The sequence below is a fragment of the Protopterus annectens genome, chromosome 16.part0 (assembly GCF_019279795.1).
Source record: "Protopterus annectens isolate FY-2018-M chromosome 16.part0, PAN1.0, whole genome shotgun sequence".
Lineage (NCBI taxonomy): Eukaryota > Metazoa > Chordata > Ceratodontiformes > Protopteridae > Protopterus > Protopterus annectens.
Window position 1 is genome coordinate 358,934,386 of NC_056750.1, and position 22,012 is coordinate 358,956,397.

General features: G+C 39.0%; 1 protein-coding gene across 1 annotated transcript in view; it reads right to left on the reverse strand.

The window, feature by feature from the left end:
- The window catches only part of SARDH (sarcosine dehydrogenase), a 2,624,838-nt gene that overhangs the window by 2,396,029 nt on the left and 206,797 nt on the right, over positions 1 to 22,012 (reverse strand). The window contains exon 12 of the mRNA XM_044058055.1: positions 21,874 to 21,978. Coding sequence (XP_043913990.1) covers positions 21,874 to 21,978 — 105 coding nt within the window. The remainder of the gene's footprint in view (positions 1 to 21,873; positions 21,979 to 22,012) is intronic.

Consider the following 22,012-nt stretch of genomic DNA (forward strand, 5'->3'; position numbering starts at 1 on the left):
TCATAAGCAGCTGTCCCAATGAACATGGTGTGACCCACAATAATAAGTGAACCTGTTGAGATAAAGTGAGGATTGGGAACATTGCCTGTAGAGAACATACGGACCATGGTTTGCATACAATCAAAACCTGAGCGGTTGGGCTCTAGACTGCTGGAAAATCCAATGCGAATGCAAGCTGCTAAGCAGAACAGGCTCACTTTCAATGGAAAAGTTTCACATTAGACATGTTGCTAGTTTATTTCTACTCATTAACAAGTCTTAGCTTACATGTATCCATTTGTACTAAGTGCTCCCTCTCTCTCAGTTTACTCAGTCTCAAATTTTGTGCATCGAAGCCTAAGAGATCCTATGCACCCATCTAAACTAGCAAACAGGAGTTGCAAAAATTGCATAATGCCTATGTTATGCAGGACAGGCAGAAATGGCAAGGACAGAGGTTGTTTATCATTAAGATTTTGGATGGCACCATTTATACAAAACATGCTCCTTAGGTGATATGTGCAGGTTAGACTGGATGATCATTTAGTGACTAAGGTAAATATGTATACTACTGGGAATGCTGACTGCACCTTTAAAATGGGGTACATTGTGGTCCCAGATGTTTTTTTTACTAATGTGGGCGATTCTGAGCATAATTTTTGAGACAGACCATTTCCACTGTTAACCCCTGAGAAAGGGGAGAGGGTTTTTGCTAAAGGGGTCCTGCAAGCTGCTGAAGGGGGTGATCCCAGAGGCAGATGTGTGCGTGTGTGTGGGGTTGGGTTTGGATGTTGCGACCGGATAAGAAATGTGCATGATGAGCTGAAGGTAGACGAACGATGCCCATCACACAGACTAAGTTAACTCTGTTATAGACATCACTACAAACTGCCTTGTTAACAATGTATTTGCTTTTGCTTACTAGGAAAATCCATCTGAACAGAAGTCCCTTATCAATGGAGGCCCAAGGAGTAAAGCTTTTTAGAAGTTTAAACAAAATGAATGGCAAAACATTACAAGATTCAAAATACATGCAGAACATATATGCAAGCTATTACATCACAGTATAGAACGTAAGTTACATAGCAAATTAGAATATAATTTGTAGATAAATGTTAAAACACTAATACTTTAAGGCAATAACTATTTAAGTTTGCTACAAAACTGAGTTTGCCTTCATGCCTTTATATCCTCACCCATTCACATGGTTCAAAGATTGCTTTGCATTCATAAACACTTCTGCTGTAGTTCCAAGCAGGTTTTAACCGTCATGATTTCAGTGCAGCGAACGGCACAACATTAATTATCTGCTGCAATTTGGAACACATCACTTCTGCTTATGTAAAGGCAAACATTCCTCCCCCGCAGGGAGGTGCATTACCACCACTATAACCCACGTGCATGTGCAACAGTCACAGTTCTCACAGAAATTCAAGCCAAGTTTGTTACCACCACCTTATACAGTTAATGAACTTCCCAAGATGAGGCTACAATACTGAGATAAGTGAAGAATTTAAGGGCTTTTACATGAATGAGTAAAAATGAAAATATTTTAAGAGTATCCACAAGAATGAAAAATAACCTTCTGGCTTTGTACAAGAACTAGAAAGGAAAAATTTAAGTCTCCAGATGAAGTGCCTAGCAACTTTCTTTCACTGTAGGTGTATAATGTTAAACATTTACATTCATTCAGTTAACTGTTTTGTACTTCCCACAAGGTTAAAGCTCTTTTCAGCATCTGTTTACATGAATACTTCACAAAATACAAGTTATATGGGGACTTCCAGTATGGCTTTCCTTTAATGTGTATGTTGATCTGACCTTCCTAAAGGTTGATCTATACATGGTACATAATGATACAACAGATGAAAGAAGAAATCAATCACAAGTGTTCCAAGCAAACAACATAAGTGGTAAATGTGAAAAAAGGAAGAGATTTTATAACAAAAGTATCCACAGCAGTCTAATCCCATTCGTTGTGATATCAGACTACCACAAGGAAATGGTCAATGAGCAAATGGGATGATGCTGCAAGAGGACAATTAGGAAATCAGGTAGTATTTTTAAACCATGATCTTGCTAGAGATAAAGAACCTGAAGCAGTCCTTGAAGTATATGACAGAACAAGAAAAGTACTTCAAGGAAAGAAATGGGCTTTAAAGGAGCATTCCACACCTCCGAGGAAGAAAATGCCAGAAAGTTCCAACTTTACAAACTCAGGAAAGCCACAGATTTAAAAAAAAAAAAAAAAACTTAGTGTTGGGGGATGGAGTTGCAAACTGAGATGTAGGCTAGAGTTTAAGTGGTTGAAGCCCAGCTAAGACTACTCTAAAGCTAAACTGATGGATATGGAAAACCATGAACAGACAAAAGCATATAATGCATAGCTTTCAACCGTACAGATTTTAACTGAATGCCCAGATTTTTGGCTCATATTTCTCATCTAATCCTCATAAAATTTATGGGTTTCTGGCAAATCACAAACAGCTGAAGTCACTAAATAATGATGCAAATTTCAGTTTCAAACTTTGTATCCTTGAGAAAATGCATACTAGCAATATTCTGCTATTCTAACAACTTTCTAGTTAACAAGAGCAATATTTGAAATCTGTCCCTATTTTTGGGCATTTGTCCCCCAAACCCATTTTAGGCTTTGTCCTGATTTCTTGTGAAAAGAGGTTGAGAGGAATGATCATAAAGGTGACAGGAGTACCCGAGTAGGAAGAGGGAAAATATTACATCTGCTTCATGGAGGACACATTAAACAAGAGGACTGAACTATCAATTGCTGATGTAGAAATTGAAAGACGTTCACTGCACTCCCTGGCAGTTAGTAGCAGGTGCAGTACTTCGACAGAAGGAACTTACCATGCATGTCTCTACATATAGGTTGAGGGAGACACTACTACTAGAATTATGGAAACCAGGAACATTTTTGATGATAGGAGATATGGAGTTAGATGTTTCTTACAGAGACTAGTAGGAAGCAAACAGTTTTTCTACCAGGAATAAGGTAACTAAGCAAAAAAAGTTACATATCCAGCACAGTTAAGATCTTTTTTTTTTCCCTAGTGCTCCAAAATGTTCAATGACCTGGCAAATGTGCTGGAAACCCTATAGCAACCAGACAAACTACTTTGGGAAGGAAGACTGGGAAGTCGTGAAGAGAGACTGACTGTGGTACCCTGAGGAACTAGAAAGCATGCGTCTTTTCCCGCTTTTTAAAAGGAGACAAATGTTGAAAGAAAAGGCAGATGTACAAGAGGCTAGGACAACGCAACTGAGAATTGGGAGGAATAAAGTATGGGTTTTAAGGGGGATTTACAGTTGAGACTAAGTTGACAGTTAACTAGACTGGAAACTAGTCACTGAAAACATGAATTACATGACTGTTTTACATTGCTATACTTTGCTTTGCTCTAGTGCACATGTTAAGTTGTTTGGAAGATTAACCCAAATGTACAATGACTGAATATGTTTGGATTGGTTAAGGTAAATCACGTGAGGTCTTATAGCTTTACAAAATCCCTGAATAGGTTACTGTGAAGACGTAGCCCAGACATCTCTGTGAGGTGACTGGTAGACTTGGAATGAGATGTCCCTGAGGGAGCACTGTGACTTCTGAACATGGATAGCATTAAGCAGATTAAAGAATCCACAAAGTAATGCATGAGTAAAGGCAGACAAAGTTGTAAGTATGATGTGGTTTTGGTTAAAGAATTGCTGATGATGTTGGATGGAAGAAGTCAGGGCAGGCAGAGAAAATTTTATCTAGACGGTTCTTCAAAGATTTTGCTTAATGAAATGAATTTAATAGGATACAGGACAAAAGAAAAATGATGTGTAAAGGTTGATTAGAACAAAAGCCTTGGAGATGAACAGTTTTCTGATCTATTTTGCTTATCTATATTGCTCTCTAAGCTCTTGCTTATTTGTTTTCAGCACAACATGACAAATAAAAATATTAACACTCTGGATACTTACAAATCAGTTTCATTCTAGTCATTAGAAAAGTAGCTTCAAATTCTTATGTATAGTCTTTCCTTTTTAGAGACTACGCAAACAGACAGTGCGAGACAATAGAGAAAAAAAACAAAGCTACCCATGGAGAAGGAAAAAAGCAAGCTGCAGTACACTACTGGACACAATTGATAGTCATCATCTTCTTTCAGCTGTTCCCGTTAGGGGTCGCCACAGTGGATCACCTGTTTCCATCCTGTCCTCTGCATCTTGCTCTGTCACACCAACCACCTGCATGTTCTCTCTCAGCACATCCATAAACCTCATCTTAGGCCTTCCTCTTTTCCGGTTACCTGGTAGCTTCATCCTTAGCATCTTTTTCCCAATATATTCAGCATCCCTCCTCAGCACATGTCCAAACCAATGTAATCTTGCCTCTCTGGCTTTGTCTCCAAACCTTCCAACCTGGGCTGACCCTCTAATATACTTATTCCTAATTCTGTCCACCCTCATCACACCCAGTGCAAATCTTAACATTTTTAACTCTGCCACATCCAGCTCAAACTCCTGCCTTTTTGTCAATGCCACTGTCTCCAACCCATATAACATAGCTGGTCTCACTACCCTCTTGTAGACCTTCCCTTTCACTCTTACTGGTACTCGTCTGTTACAAATCACTCCTGACACTTCTCCACCCACTCCATCCTGCCTGTATTCTCTTCTTCACCTCTCTTCCACACTCACCATTACTCTGAACTATTGACCCCAAATATTTAAACTCATCCACCTTCGCCACCTCTACTCCTTGCATCCTCACCATTCCTCTATCCACCCTGTCAGTCACACACATATATTCTGTCTTAGTCCTGCTGACCTTTATTCCTCTTCTCTCTAGAGCATATCTCCATCTCTCCTTGGTCTCCTCCACCTGTTTCCTACTCTCACTACAGATCACAATGTCATCTGCAAACATCATATAGTCCATGAGGACTCCTGTCTGATCTAGTCTGTCAAACTGTCCATCACCATTGCAAAAAAGAAAGGGCTCAGAGCTGATCCTTGATGTAACCACACATCCGTCACTCCCACCACAGACCTCACCGCTGTCACACTACCCTCGTACATATCCTGTACCACTCTTACATACTTCTCTGACACTCCTGACTTCCTTATACAATGCCGCAACTCCTCTCTAGGCACCCTGTCATATGCTTTCTCTAAGTCTACAAAAACACAATGCAACTCCTTCTGACATTCTCTGTACTTCTCCATCAACACTCTCAGAGCAAACATCGCATCTGTAGTGCTCTTTCCCGGCATGAAACCATACTCCTTCACTAATCATCACGTCCCTTCTTAACCTAGCTTCCACTACTCTTTCCCATAACTTCATGCTGTGACTGATCAGTTTAATCCCAATGTAGTTACTACAGCTCTGCACATCACCCTTATTCTTAAAAATTGGTACCAAAACACTTTCTCCATTCCTCAGGCATCTTCTCACTTTCTAAGATTTCATTAAACAATCTGGTTAAAAACTCCACTGCCATTTCATCTAAACACCTCCATGCTTCCACGGGTATGTCATCTGGGCCAACAGCCTTTCCCATTCTTCATTCTCTTCATAGCTATCCTTACTTCCTCCTTGCTAATCCATTGTACTTCATGATTCACTATCCCTACATCATCCAACCTTCTCTCCCTCTCATTCTCTTCATTCATCAACCCCTCAAAGTACTCTTTCCATCTCCTCGACACACTCTCCTCGCTTGTATGTTTCCCTCATTATCCTTTATCACCTTTACTTGCTGCACATCTTTACTAGCTCGGTCCCTCTGTCTAGCCAATTGGTACAGGTCCTTTTCTCACTCTTTAGTGTCCAACCTTTCATACAACTTTTCATATGCCTTATCCTTCGCCTTCACCACCTCTCTCTTTGCCATGCACCTCATCTCCTTATACTCCTTGTCTACTTTCTTCATCTCTCTGACAATCCCACTTCTTTGCCAACCTCTTTGACTGTATACTCTTCTGTACTTCCTCATTCCACCACCATGTCTCCTTGTCGTCCTTCCTCTGTCCCTATGTGATACCAAGCACCTTTCTAGCAGTCTCCCTTATTAGCTCTGCTGTAGTTACCCAGCTATTTGGTAACTCTTCACTGCCACCCAGTGCCTGTCAACTCATCCCTGAACTCCATTTCACAATTACCCTTTTTCAATTTCCACCATTTGATCCTTGGTGCTGCCCTCACACTCCTCCTCCTCTTCTTGATTACCAACGTCATCCTATGCTGCCTAACTACACTTTCCCCAGTCACCACTTTACAGTCTCCAATCTCCTACAAACTGGCCCTCCTACATAAGATATAATCCACCTGTGTGCATCTTCCTCCACTCTTGTATGTCACCCTATGCTCCTCCCTCTTGTTAAAATACGTATTCACCACAACCATGTCCATCCTTTTAGCAAAATCCATTACCATCTGACCTTCTGCATTCCTTTAACACCATACCTACCCATCACTTCCTCATCCCCTCTGTTCCCTTCACCAACATGCCCATTGAAATCTGCTCCAATCACCACTCTCTCACCCTTGGGTACAGTCATCACTTCATCCAATTCAATCCAAAATTTTTCTTTCTCATCCATTGCACACCCAATTTGTGGAGCATATGCATTTCCAGCTTCATAAACATCCCTCTGACACTTTTTTCACCTCCAAAACACTCATCACAAACTGTTCCTTCAGAATAACTCCTACGCCATTTCTCCTCCTATCCACACCATAAAACAATTTGAACCCACCTCCGATACACCTAGCCTTACTCCCCTTCCATCTGGTCTCTTGCACACACAATATATCAACCTTCCTTCTGTCCATCATATCAGCTAGCTCTCTCCATATACCAGTCATACTGCCAACATTCAAAGTTCCGACCCTCACTACCACAGTCCTAGCCTTTCTCCTCTCTTCCTGTCTTTGGCCATGCCTTCCACCTCTTCTCCTTTGGCCAACAGTAGCCCAATTTCTGCCAGCACCCTGTTGGCAAACAGTACTGGTGGTGGTCGTTGTTAACACGGGCCTCAACCGATCCAGTATACAAATATTTACTGGTGATTGCATGAAATGATTTGGTGAAGTTTTACGCCGGATGCCCTTCCTGACACAACCCTCCCCATTTATCTGGGCTTGGGACCGGCACAAAGAAATGCACTGGCTTGTGCATCCCCAGTGGCTGGGTTATTGATAGTATGGATGAGAATTAAATCATGGGAAGAAGTTAAAAGGGAGTCCAAGTAAAATAATGGTTTGCGATGGGAATTTGTAGCAGCAATTAGGATACTGTGATCACTGAAATGGGCAACACAGGGAAGTGTCCAAGTCGCAAAGCTTGTAGCTATAGTGATGGAACTGAGAGAGGAAGGGTGATCATTGAGTGGTCATATCAAAAGCCTATAAGATGCTCTAGTCCCACCCCCATACCAGAACTATCAGGTTGTTAAATGACTGCAGAATTCTGCAGTGTCCTACTTGCTACCTTATTGTTCAGTACATTTTGTCGGCTTTCACTTTGGCTGGGACTTTAATACTATTATGTTCACATATTATGCTCATTTGTCTTATATTAACCAATATGAAGATCTGATCTATGGTACTGTATTGGACTTCATCACCAACTATGGAGCCTACATATAAATGTAGGCTTCATCACCAACTATGGAGACTACATATAAATGTTTTGTTGCATGGTTATGGGAGGAGGGCTTTTTTGGAAAGTCTTGCAATCCTCTCACACTCCGAAGTCATTGTCCAAATATTTCTAGACAGAATTTTGATTTAGGCTTAATGTTATGAGCGCATGTTTTCTGATCTTAGTTTTCTCCCATAAAATTTTACTTGACATTTTCAGGGTAGCCTTACAGTGTCTTTAGTCATTTAGTGGAAGTGTGATATTACGTGCCTTTAAACTTCAGGTACCCTTCGGGGATCAAATATAAAGATCAGCACAGTTTCCCAAAGTCCCATGCCTGCCTGATTTGCATTAGTTTCTCCCCCCCCCCCCACCCAGTGTAATTTCAATAACCTCTTGTCAGTTTAAAGTGTGTTTCTCAAAACTGACAAATGAGGCCCTCTTCTGATAGAGGCCTCCTGTATGCTTTCTGCCCATTTGTCCCTTTACCTTTGGATTCCCTAAATCTCTCAAATTCATGACACTGGAGGCAGCAAGAAGGGGCTCATTTTTTGTTTGCATCCAAGCTAAGGTACTGCATTCTGGTTAAGATTATCTCGGTGCCACTGAAGGGAGAAATATCACTGGAGAAAGGTGTTCTCCTGCCTGCTGATGGCACTCCTAGAGTTGAATAGGGAAATTTAACAAGTAGGAGGAAGTGTTCAAAATGGAGGTACCCTGATAACAGCTATTGTCTTTTCTTTATTCCCCTCACAGATGCAAAAAAAAAAAATGTATTCCTTTCAGAAAATTAACTTTTTCTTAAGGCTATCTTTAAATAAAATGGATTATACACTGTTCTAATAAATGCACTGAATTATTTAGCCACTAAGAAAGCTGCAACCTCTTAATTTCAAACTTAAATCCCAAGAGTTCTGGACACTAATTCCTGTACTTGGAGTCTGCTTGGCTCCCTAAAATCAATGCATAGCTGCAAACTTCACAAGTCACTGAACATTTATTTGCTAAAGAAAAACTTTTCATTACATTCACAATGCTTTCTTATTTATAAAGCCCACTTCCTTACACAATAAAATTAGATTAAGCCAACAGCATTAATCCATTCAGCCATATGAAAGTAAAACATCTGAACTCTACATGTATATAAATCAGTGCAGTTTTACATCCCACCCTCAACTCAAATCCCAAAATTACAGCACATTAACTTAATCATGTTTTTGTTCAGCCTTTCTCTTTGTACATTGTAATGCCTGCATTTAAGTAAAAAAAGAAAAACACATACTTACTTTAGTATCTTTCACACAATTGCCAAAAATGTTTACTATATAACATGCAATTTATATTACAAAGCATTTTATACAAATACTGTTAAGAGCAAAAAGTGTTTTAGTTGCTTTTCTTCCCTCCTCTTTTTTTCCTTTTAGTTCCTTCCAAACATTATTGATATGAAGTGGAGTAAATGCTTTTTAGTCCGCCTACAAAGTTTAACAAAGTCAACAAAAGTCCAATATTTCTCAGCCCTTTTTAATGGGAAGCTACACTTTACAAATGTGACAGATGCTTTACATCACATTTATTCACTAATTGCAGTGTTGCTGGTCTTCTTCCTGTTCATCTTCAGCTCCCAATACCAGACTCCAGATCAAGTCCAAAGTACTCCTGATTATTCTACTCTTTCTCTCAGAGGCATATTCCTTTGGAACATTAGAAAAAGTTTCACTGGCAAAGTCTCTCTCTAAGCTTTATCAGAAGAATGGGAAGCACAGTCCATTTCTGTTTGATGGTTCACTTTTTATTGGACAAACTTTTGTATTTCCTCCTTAGCCTGTTCTACATCAAAAAACTCCAGGAAAAAAATATTATGAAGACAGCTGCATGCAACAGCTTGAATCTCACACCTGCCTCTAGAAATTTCATGACTGCTGGGACAAATTTGCTTCTCCTCTTCTACCTATTGTACAGTGAATAATCATTTTCTACAAACACTCCAAGGTCTACTGTGTTAATACTTTGCCCTTCTGCCACAGTTTTGTCATGATAAGCTCTTTCTGCTGGTGTAATTGCAACTTTACTAAATCAGGTAGGTCATGGTCGCTTTCTCATGGCCAAGTTTGGAGCATAAACATTATGTGCCCTTTCAATTAACAAATCCTGCCAGTGGAATAGCAACCCAGCTGCTTATTTGTGCTTTCCTAAAATTAATGCAGTCTGTTCCTCCCACTTTCTTTTGTACAGCAGATAATCAAGTTCTCTGCATGCACTGCCCTCTACCATTTCTTGAAATGGCTTTTTGAGCAATATCACACTCAAGACGGCCTTTTTTTCACTTCGACCTCTGATTTTTCAGTTTTATATGTTCATCTGAATAGCTGAATGTTTAGAAATTCTTCCAGTTTTTGCAGACTTATTATTTGAGCGGACATACTCCTTCAGTGTTTCCTGTATTTTAATCAGCTTTGAGCACTTTTGATTTATTTTTTCCTCTGTATTACAGGACGCCATGGCTTGTAACCAAAGCTGGAGCTGAAACTTTTTTACTGAACAGCTGCAGGACTCTTGCCAGTGTTTTCTCTTCATCTTTTCTAGTTGATTTTTCTTTTAGGTTCTCAAAGTTTCTTCTTTTCTGGCATCCAGGCAGTGCACTTACTAGGTAGTAATTGAATTTTACTAAAACATGCAGAATTACTGGACCTTATCAATTTCATTAACACTAGTAGAGCTGAAATTAAGCAAATAAGTGTGCATCCACCTTGAAAGTCCTAGGCCCAATATGTTTGAACCTCTGGTTGAAGTTCACAGTAATTTATCAAGGGCATTTCTAATATATTCCTTGAAATGTTGAATCTGCAGGTTGAAGGTAGTGCACGTTTCCCATACTATGGGAAAGCAGTTAAAGTATCCTCATGGACAGTGTGTTTAGCTCGACGGATAGTGCCTCCATTAGGTCTGGATAAGAGTTGCAAAATTCTTCTGAAATAGATGGTGACCTAGAGCTTGCGAAGATATGGTAAACACCATCTAAAGTGATTTACACATGATGAACTCCAGGGTATTATCCTGTTAAGCAAACTTGAGGTATGCTTGTTGCTAATGTAGCTCAAGAAATTTCCACATTTATTTCCTGACTGAGACTGATGGTATAAATGTGAAAGGCACTGTAGACTTGTACTGCTGGAGCACTTTGAGGCCTTAAATTAGGTCTTCGTCATGGCACCCATGTCTATTTCTCCAGGTTGAGGACAACTTGTAGGTTGTGGATTCCTGAGGAGCTTACCAACACTTAGTCCCCTCATCTGTACCTCTGAAGTGATTTCCTTGCATCAGGTGGACTCCAAGCAAAAGCAAAGTACTTGTATTTAAAAATCAAACTTCCAGAAGATATTTAAGTGATCAACTACTAATTTCTTGTTTGAGCTTCTGAAACATGTCAACTTTATACAGGTACTAAAACATAGGAAACTGTAGAAAACCTTTAGCTGTGCCAAAGTTGAAGGAATACAACAATTAAATACCAACAAAAACACCAAGTAGCTGAATTACACAATAAAGCTTCTCAAAATTTCAGGTCCCAGCAAACAGTAAAACATCAGGGTACATGGAAATGATTCATAGTGCACAATTTAGCAGATAAAGGCGTTAAAGGAAGTGCAAAACAGTACAATAAAGTATTTCATCTGCCAAGGATGGCACAGGATTTATTCAGAATCTTTCAGAGTGGAGAAAGGATCTAATCCAATGGGATCTCAGAGAATGATTGGTAGTAAGGGAGGTTAACTCAACAGCAATACTTGTTTGCCGGGCTGGTTCTCAGTATTATGGATCTATATAAAACAATGGGTAGGAAAAGGGAGGGAGGGGACTTTGGTAGTTAAATTACCCTAAGAGTCGAAAGTCAGAGAGTCTGGCTTTCAAAACCAGAGCAGCAAAAGGGTGTTGGGGAAAAATTCAAGCTAGTATAACAAGCTACACAAATCAGACACTACAGCTGGTTGTCCTTGGGATATCAGGTCAGCATGTGAGCTAAAATGGCCAGAGAAAATGTTTTGGCCCAGTGATGTACACAGAGCTAAACGGAGAGGAGGGCAGCAATTCTATCAGTAAAACAGATATGTACAAACCAGTTTGTAAGAGCTTTTACAACAGAGCCAAACTTCCACCAAGGCTGACTGCAAGTGTTTTGGCTTCTAAGTTTAATACGATCTCTGCTAAAGAAGAAAAAGCAATTTTCTTTCAGAAAATTCAAGCTGCTTTAAGAAACCAGACAAATCAGATACTACAGCTTGCTATGCATGGTGTATCAGGTCAGTATGTGAGCTGAAGTTCAAATAAGTTGACCAAATCCAGGTTTATGGTATTAGAGGGGAGTAAACAAGTATACAGACCACCAATGCTAAAAGTAGCCAAGTGTAATTGTTTCTTGAAATATATTAGTTATGTTACTACCAGGGGTTACGTAAAACTGTCCGATACATATCCTCTTATGATCAAATCTGAAAAAAAAGTCTTCTTTATTAAACTGAGGGAGAAAAAAGATGATCATTTAAAATATCAGGACTCCCAATGTGGAGTCCTGGAATGAGAAGTCTGAATGACTGAAGGCAAGTAGTTAATGAAAAGACTGGATTGTAGAATATAATCTGAGAAAGTAAAATGAGAGAAGGAAATACAAACAAGTGTATGGATATCACTGCTGTAAGTGCAAAAGAAAAGTAAACAGCAAGGAAGACATCTCAGGAAAGCTGAATGGACTGTCTCAGCTGTCAAGACATTTTATTTCCACCTGAAGACTAGAGGCCTGACCAAGCATTACTTCACCAAGATTTGTTACACAAGCACAGACTCATGTGTGTATACAGTAAAGTCTCACTTAACTGGCACCCATGGGGGATCGGTAGATGCCGGATAACTGTAGTTTCTGGTTGCTTGAGAGTTACTATTAAAAACAGGCCTGACTAATGCTGTATCCTGTACTATTTGTGTGGTCTGACTTGTTCTCAGGATGGGGAGAGAGGGAATTTATTCTCATCTTCCTTTTTAAAACTCTAAAAATGCAATGTACGTTTCTGTGGGGGCAAAACAAAGTGCAACACATGAAAATTGTATTGTATTTCTTGGATATTTTTTTTGCCGGTTGCTCGAGTTCCAGTTAATAGTTTACTGTAATATGGCTCCCCTATCAGAAGTACATGACCCACTGTGTGGTTCTCAACATTTTCATTTTAAAATTATTGTCTCTCTCAAAAACTATGAATTCTACAAGTCACTGTTACAAATGAACAGTTTTTGCAAGGAGATGGACTTAATCATCCTGTACCTTCCATACCTTTGCTACTTATATATACCAGCTATAACATTCACTTTACCTCACAGTAGTCTGAAACAGGGCAACCTCAATTCAGCATACATTCACCCATAAACTCATGTTTAAATATGGATATACCAATGATTGCAACCATCTCATTCTGTTTTGAGTCCAATCACTTTTGGTGATTCCCTGGTCTCTGTGGCAACTTTTAGACTACAGACCTCTCTCCCACCTTCTCTCCAATTTATATCCAACACCACCTTCCCAACATTTGTAAAGAAGCACCTTAACACTACTTGGAACTGTACTGTGGCAGTCACTGACTGCTCCTTAAATCACTAATAAATTCCACTCATCCTCTCTAATGCACTCTCAAACTTGTGGGAATGACATTACGGCTTGTGTAAGAATGTACATCATTTAATTACTCTGTTGTGACTACAAAACTGCCTTTTATATTCTTTTTACCCAGTAATTGGGCACACTTTCCTGAAGCTTTTATCTCCACAGCCTGGCTGAAAAGTGGTTCTCTGAACTCAAGACTGCCCTGGTAAACAAATGGAAATAAAAAGGATTGATTCACCAATTATGGAATTTCAGCAGGAACACCTACAACACCATGGATCTAGTGGTGTTACCTAACGCAGGAAAATGCATCCCCAAACAGGTTCATTCACACAACAGAATAGCTTTAAATAATTTACCTGTTAAGGGATGATCACAGTCATTTCCTGACATGATCTCAGTAAAGTTAAATAGAGAAACAGGTGCATACCCACTATATTCTGTAGTTGGTGAAATACCTGGTGAAATACCTGTTTCCACTTTAGAATGCACTCACAGACTCATGATTAATAAACTATAAGCCTGTCAGGAAATCCAAAAAAGTAATGTTTTACTTAACAGAATCCAAAGAACAGTTAAAAAATGTTATATTTATGTTTAGAATATCAGCCAAACATGTTCCTCTAAACACCATCAAATTAGCTAACAAGTTGAAGTACACCACAGTAGGATATGACAACCCAAATACAAAGTACAAAAACTTAAAAAGAAAAATAATTTCACAGATATCAGAATTACTTAAAGCAAAAAAAATTACATCAGTAAATGCAAGGTTAAGGTTGGATCAGTGGAACAGAGGACAAGTAAAACTGAATTATTGATTACATCATCCACTGGCGTTCTGCTAAGCTGAACAAACATCCAGATTTGGATCATTCAAGTAGGCACTTCACAATTCTACTGCCAACATTAAGCCATTAATGATTATGGTTCTGCTCTACCCAAATGACCAAATTCTACCAATAGCCACAGAACAGAGGTCCAAATCCACGAGTGGTAGCAAAATATATTATTCACAAATAGGATAAGCGCTTTCGTCTTGAGTACAAGACTTCATACGATACCTCCACATTACATTACTTAGCCATTTATACCTTATTCCATTAAGTCTAATTAAAATTTAAAGACACACAATGCCTTATGGGTTCATAGGTTCATACTAGGCTATCTGCCCTAGGGCATTTATAAGCCTAGCCAGAGTGTTTTTGGCTTTCGCAACCCATTTTAAATTAATTTTGCTATGCCTTTTTTTTGAGGTTAGTATACTGTGCCTCTGTCTAACAGTGACACAGAAGTGATAGCCGAGGTAAACCTACGATCTCCCATCCAACTCATCAAGATTCCTCTTGAAGAGAGTCAATGTGGGACTCAGCCTAACCTGGACTGGGATTTTATTCCAGAGTGAAGGGAGCCTCTGGGTTATGAATCTGTCCCTCCAGCATGTCCTATTTATTTCAGTGCTGAGGTTCAAGTCTCTCGAGCACGTAGCTCGATGGGATTTGGATTTTCTGAGGTGCAGCATGTCCATTAATTCCGGGTTGGACATGGCTTTATACGTCAGGCACAGATCGCCTCTGAGCAGGCGGTATGCCATTGAGTAGAGCTGGAGTTTCTTTAACCGGGCAGCATATGGCATCTGTTTGAGCCCTTTGATCCTCTTGGTGAGGTACTTTTGGGGTCTTTCCAGTTGCTGCAGGTGTCTGGTAAGGTACATCCCAAAAGGGGCATTGTACTCAATTATGGGCCTGATGAGGGATGAGTAAAGAAGTACGATGACATCCCCTGATCTAGATGTGAATCCTTTCATGATTAGGTGGGCTATATAAAATGTTTTTCTAACCTCTTTGGCCACGTGGTTGTCAAATGAGAGATTGCTATCAACTTGGGTCCCCAGGTCCCTAATGACTTCTTCTGTACTTAATGGATTACCACCTATGTGGTAATTTGTGGGCACTTTGTTTTTGCCAAAGGGGATGACTATACACTTTTTGGCGTTTAGCTTGAGGCCATGGCTCTGGCACCAGTTGTCTGTTTCTATGAGGCCCTTTTGGAGGATGCTTGTGTCGGCTGGAGAGTTGATTATGGCACCCAGTTTGCAGTCATCTGGGAACTTGGTCAGCCACAGTCCTTCCGTGTTGGCCTGTACCGCTGAGAAATATATACCGAACAAGAGAGGTCCCAGGACTGAGCCTTGTGGGACGCCACTTGTAACTGGTTTAGAGTCTAACATGGCTCCAGCAATTCTAACCATGTGGGTTCTGTCCTTGAGCCAGTTTGCAACCCATCTAGTGACATAGGGGTTTATATTTAAGCTGGTGAGCTTATCTATAATGCCCAAGTGGGGTATTTTATCGAAGGCTTTTTGCGAGGTCCAGGTAGGCTGTGTGGACCACCTTCCCCTCAACGGCCTTGGTGACTGTTTCAAAGAAAATCGACCAGGTTTAAGAGGCAGGATCTGCCCTTAAAGCCAAACTGGGTAGGATCCAGTGTCTGTAGGTCCCCAATATCTTTATTTATGAGGTCCATGATGGTCCTTTCCATAGCTTTGCAGACCAAGCTAGTCAGGCTTATGGAGCGACAGTTTCCAGGATCCGTTGAGGCACCACCTTTGTGGAGAGGGACCACTGTTGCTGTACGCCACTCTTTGGGTACATATCCTGTAGTAAGGCTAAGATTGAACAGTAGTTTTATGTTTGGGTTTAGCTCTTCTTGGAGTTCATGTAGGACGCAGCCTGGGATACCATCTGGTCCCATTGATGCTGTGTTTTTTGCTTTGGAGAGGGTGGCTCTTACCTGAGCATCTGAGATGTCAGGGGGGCAGCACTCTGTTGGGATAGATATTTGCCCTTTTGGTGGGGAGAGGGGGGAGAAGTTTGCACTGAACCTGTCAGCTAGGATGTTGGCAAGGTCTGTGGGCTCGGTGTATTTTTTGTCATTTTGGACTAATTCTGAGCATATCTGGGAATTCCCACCCAGGTTCCTAACATAACTAAAGAAAGCCTTGTGATTATCCTTTGTGTCCTGTATAATTTTTCTCTCGAAGCTGGCCTTAGACGATTTTATGAGTGCCCGTAGTTTTTTGCTAATACTGATCAGAGATGCCTTCCCTTTTTGGGATTTTGCTCTATCATGTAGTAGCTTCCTCCTTCTATTGTATAGTTTCTTTATGGCTGGGGTCCACCAGACAGGACGTCTGCCTTTGGAGGATTGGGTCTTGGTTTTATTTGGGATTGCATGAGCCATGCATTCCTGAAGGTGTTCATAGAATGCATTTATAAAGGATTCTGCGGCCTGGGCCATATTTTCCACAGGCCCGGGGGCTTTGAAGGATTTCGCCTCGCCTCCTTTTGGATAAAATTCTTATAAGTCTACTTGTATAATTGATATAATATACTTTCAATCCTTAAGAATACTTTAAAATAACCTTACATAACTGTATGATGTTTAAAAATAATAATACATACATCATACCTTTAAAAATGGTTAAACTTGTGAAGCTTTAGCTAATAACACTGGTTTAATAGTAATATATTCATTCAAGCCTGGGAAAACGTTAGATTTTAGCCTTAACTGCCACTTTAATTCTTTGTTCAGCAATAAGTTAACATCTCCCCCTCTAGGATTCATTTTAACCACATCTACAATGCCAAATTTAAAACAATTAAAACCAGGACAAAGAATGGAATGCTTATATAGTGCACTAGCCTCTATCTTAATATCATGAGCATGTTCATACATTCTGTCCTTGAGAGCCCTCTCAGTTTTTCCTATATAGAATGCAGAACATTTTACACAAAGCTAGATATGCTATCATTTTCGTATTGCAATTCCCTTTACAAAACCACACTCTACTATGCATGCCATTTTGTAGACATATACTGTCCTCCTTAATAATGCAAGGACACTGCTTACAGTTACCACATGTAGTAGATGCCTTTTTAATTAAAAATTTTGGTGCTTGCATTTGTTCAAATGTTATTTTGAAATTCACACCAGTCCTATAAGAAAAGACTGGTTCATGTCCCACCACATCATACAACTCTGTTTTAAGCATACTCCAACTGTTCTTTATAATGTCTGTAAATATCCCTGTAAACCCATTAAATTCAGTTACACATGCTCTTTGGAATTTTCTATCCTCCTTTGCCTTAACTGTCACATCCATGGGTTTACCCAAAAGAGGTTTATATATGATACCCCATCCTCTACACATCTCATCCAACACCCCTTGCACCATCTCTCTAGGTCAACACCTCTCCATAATCATCTCACCCAGGTGATTCAGTTCCTTATCAAATTCCTCTCTATCTGAGGTCATCCTTGCAATACGGACTGCTTGGAACATAGGGTGGTGACTAGTATAATGCAAAAAACTGTTACACCAGGTTTTCTTTCTGTATATTCTAGACTTAAAACCTTGTTGTGTTAGAAAATAGTGGTATCTAGATAGTTTATACTTGATTTGTCCCATACATAGGTGAATTTGAAATAAGTAGTGCATTCATTTAAATATTGCATAAAGGAGTCTGTTTCTTTGCTCCCGTCCCATAGAACAAATATATCGTCCAGAAATGTCATGTACAGGAGTATATTGTGGCTATAGGGACTATTGAATATGTAACAACACTCCTATTTCAACATTACCAGGTTGGCGTAGATGGGGGTACAAGCCGCCCCCATAGCCACAACACTATTTTGCTGGTAATATTCACCTTGAAAACTAATATAATTATAATCAAGTACCACTTCCATCAATTCAAGAACTAATAGAATTTGATCTCCAGACATTGTGGAATACTTATATATGCACTCTCACTAAAAAATTGATGTCCCTCCTGTCTAGGAATACTGGTGAACAAATCCTTTACATCTATAGTAAGGAAACTCAGATTTTTCCTTCCAAACTTCCTGCGTTAATTTACTTAGAAATTCCCATGAATCTTTAATTAAATGATCCATTTTATATGGAATCTCCTTTGTCCAAAAATCAACAAAAAGTGCCAAAGGGTGTGTTTTGGAATTTCTAGCAGACACTACAGGTCTAAAGGGGGGGGGGGGTCTAACACACTTGTGTATCTTAGGTACCCCAAAAATATTCGGGATAATAGAATAAGGTTGCTTTAAAATATTGTAAGTTCTACCATCAGTTCTGCTCTCTAGCAAATATTCTTCTACCAGTGAATCAATTCTACCATAAGCCATCATGATTTCATTTTTAGAAACTGGGGAATAAGTGTTAGTGTCAAGCAGAATGTTGGTTATAGCGTTATTGTATTCTTCCGTACCATAAATGACAATTCCCCCTTTATCTGGCTTCATAACACGTATGCCAGTTTCACTTTTTAAGTCTTTTAACAATAATTTTTCCTTTTTATTTAAATTAGAAGCCTCCATATTGTTTCTATTGTTGTTTTATGCTGCATAAATTTCTTCTGTGACATATTTCTCAAACGTCATAAGGACTAGATGCAGGAGAGGATTACTTGTACTTTTTCTATGTAACCCTTTCAAAAATATTTCTTCCTCTGTATTCGAACTTTTATACAACATTTCCAAATTCAATTTCCTAAGGTAAAGTTTGAAATCAACAAGTGTGTTAGCTTTGTCACCATAATTAGTTGCTACAAATTTAAATCCTTTGGAAAAAAAGGTTAAAATGTTCCTTTTTGAGGTTAATTGTGGTATAATTAAATATTTTGAATCCCTTATATTCACATATTATGCCATCAAAATCAGAAACATGTATTATTTCCCTTTCTTCCCCACTTTTTTCCAGCCCTGGTTTTCCCCTTTGTGTGTATAGTAGTATCCCGAGTCCAAGTTGTATCTGGTTTTGCTGGCCAATCTCTCAGACCTTCTCACAGCTAAAAAAAATGCTCACTATGTTCAGGAAAAGAATCCAATTCATCCAATCCCCTAGGGAGTATGGCCCAATCTTTCATCCCGCATGTGTGCATGAACCCTTTCATTTAAAAATATATCCCCACTACCAATTTTACTGTTCTTATTGATATTATAATTAAAATTCTTGTAAGGCCCTGGATATGCTTTGGTTTCAGTGTACTTGCTGTTCTCAGACAAACTTTTTTTGTTTTCTTAAAAATATAGCATCCACTCTTATTCACTCTGTATAGAACTTTCTTATATAGTTGCTTGTATTCAGAAAATAGACAATCTTTCATAATACCATAATTTAGTTTTTCCACTTGATTATTCAAAGCTGTAAATGCCAAATCATTTTGTTTAATAAGTTTACCCATAAGCCCCAGCCCACATTCATTAAAAAAGAAATGACATTCCTTGATGATATCTTCATTATACAGGATTCCAAAAGGGTATGTTATCATTCTAAGCCCCTGCGGAACCACTTTGAGTTTAAGGCAGCAATGTAAATACCTATTATCCAGTTGCAGACATTTCAGTTTAAACAATTTTTTTTCAAGCATGAAAATCATGTCCTTCAGCATAGGCACATTATCGTCAACTATATACACATTTACATTACTGCTTCTATCTACAGCGGAGTCAAATTCAAAGATTTTAGTAATAACATCATTAAATGACAGTGGTTCAAAATTTTGGATACTGGAACCACCACAGTATGTACACTTATCACCAATGATTTTTTACATGTTCAACAGTGTGGTCACCATTAATGTTGCCATGATTTACAATACCTTTCAGGCGTCTAGAACACTTGCATGCGATTAGCTCACCACCGTCGTCTATTACACCATGTCCTTCAGCCAACAAGTCATTAGTTAAATGTACTTGTCTTATCTGGCTTCACTGCTCGTGGGACATTAACTGCAACAGTCTTACCCACACCATAACTCAGAGAGGATGAAGAGCATGGGGACGACGTTGCCGGTACTTCTACAGAATGCCTACGTCCAGGTGAAACCACACTTGAATGTGAAACTCCGCCCGTTGCTTCCATTTGACTAAATAATTCTAAAAGCCTCGTAAGGTCACCTTTCAAGGCTGAAACTTAACCTCTGGCCTTACGCAACTCATTTTGAGTAGATGTAACATCGTCAATGCCAAACAATTCCTCTTCTTTGATTAAAGTTGAATCTCCAGATATATTCTCCATACCAAACAGTAGTGGAAAAGATGAGTCACATATACCACCAGCACCACACAAAGGCAGGACCCCAAACAGAGAAATGGAAAGCAACAAAACGATATAATTGTAGAAACTCAAAAGCCACAGAACAGAGGTCAAATCCACGAGTGGTAGCAAAATATTTTATTCACAAATAGGATAAGCGCTTTTGTCTTGAGTACAAGACTTCATCAGATACCTCCACATTACATTACTTAGCCATTTATACCTTATTCCAGTCTAATTCTACCAATACTTATAAGTTTCTGAAGTCAGATGAAGATCAAATCATGTGACTGCACTTTAATATTAATACAGACACAAATCACAATTAATCAAAGGCATCACTGGTGCTTACATGAATTTCAAATCAGTTATGTGCATTTAAAAAAAAAGTTGCTGCAAAAAAGTTCATATTTACAGCCACTGTCCTAAACATCTGTTCTCTGAAAAGGGAACAAAGCCTCTCAAAACCTTGGTTTCCAACAACTAACTGGAAAACAATTACCTTGTTTAAAGTGTGCTGCTTTATACTTAAAGTTAATAAAATAAGACACAATATTAAACACAGAGATCCTTGAAGCTTTAGCACATGAATGATCCCTTTTTACAAAGGATATGTGGCAAGATATGTGTGAAGTAAAAGGTATTGCATGTCCCACAAAATGTAGTGAAATTCAGAAGTACAGGACTTACATCAGTCTATCATCATAGAAGGTTGTAAGTGCTGCGAACAGCAGTTATGGCTAAGATTGAAACAATACTAATTTTATGAACTTTAATCATACTTTGACTTACGAATGGGGGCCATTGCCATGACGGTATTAGTCTTTTACTTAGAAACCCAAAAGACTTGGAGAAATTAAACTATCCCAACAGAGACATCCTAAAACTAGAGCTTACTGAATAAGTAACAATTTTAGATGGATTTAGTCAGTATAATGTGAAAGGCCATAACTTATTCATTATAGAATGCAGCATACCAACAGAAGGGACTCATTTAACTTTTAATAAAAAAGGCGATCCAAATGAATTACCTTGTGAGCATAAACATGCCATGTGTTCTCAGCTACTTCCACTGTTCTACATGTTTCTAATTAATGCAATCATTATTATAAATCAGGCTCTGACAGCGAGTGCCAAAATCTGTAGTCACAAGACATCACCTGTAATTTGAATGGGGTTCCAAGTCAAATCTTGTGCAAAGCAACAGCCAAGGCATGAACATCTCCATTACAGGTGTACCCTCTTCCATTTATTTTCTCTTGCACAACAATTCCTTTTTCAAGGCATCAGATACAGATATGGAAAAACAGGGTTTCGGAAAGCTTGGTTTTTACTAAAACATTTCCCAAGCAATCATTTTTCACAATGTGAAATTATAAACATTACTTTGCTAATACATGCAGCAAGCATGCAGAATGACTTGAAGCTTAGGTTTATTGATCCAAGTATATTAATCATAAAAGATCACATTTTACCTCCTCCCAGAAGACAGGATTAGATTCGTATCCACCCACAGAAAGGGCATCACCTTGGAGACGGAGGTAAACAGAGGCATCATGGTCTCGAACATTTGGCATGTTCTTAAAAAGAAATTACACAAAAATTAGTTGGTAA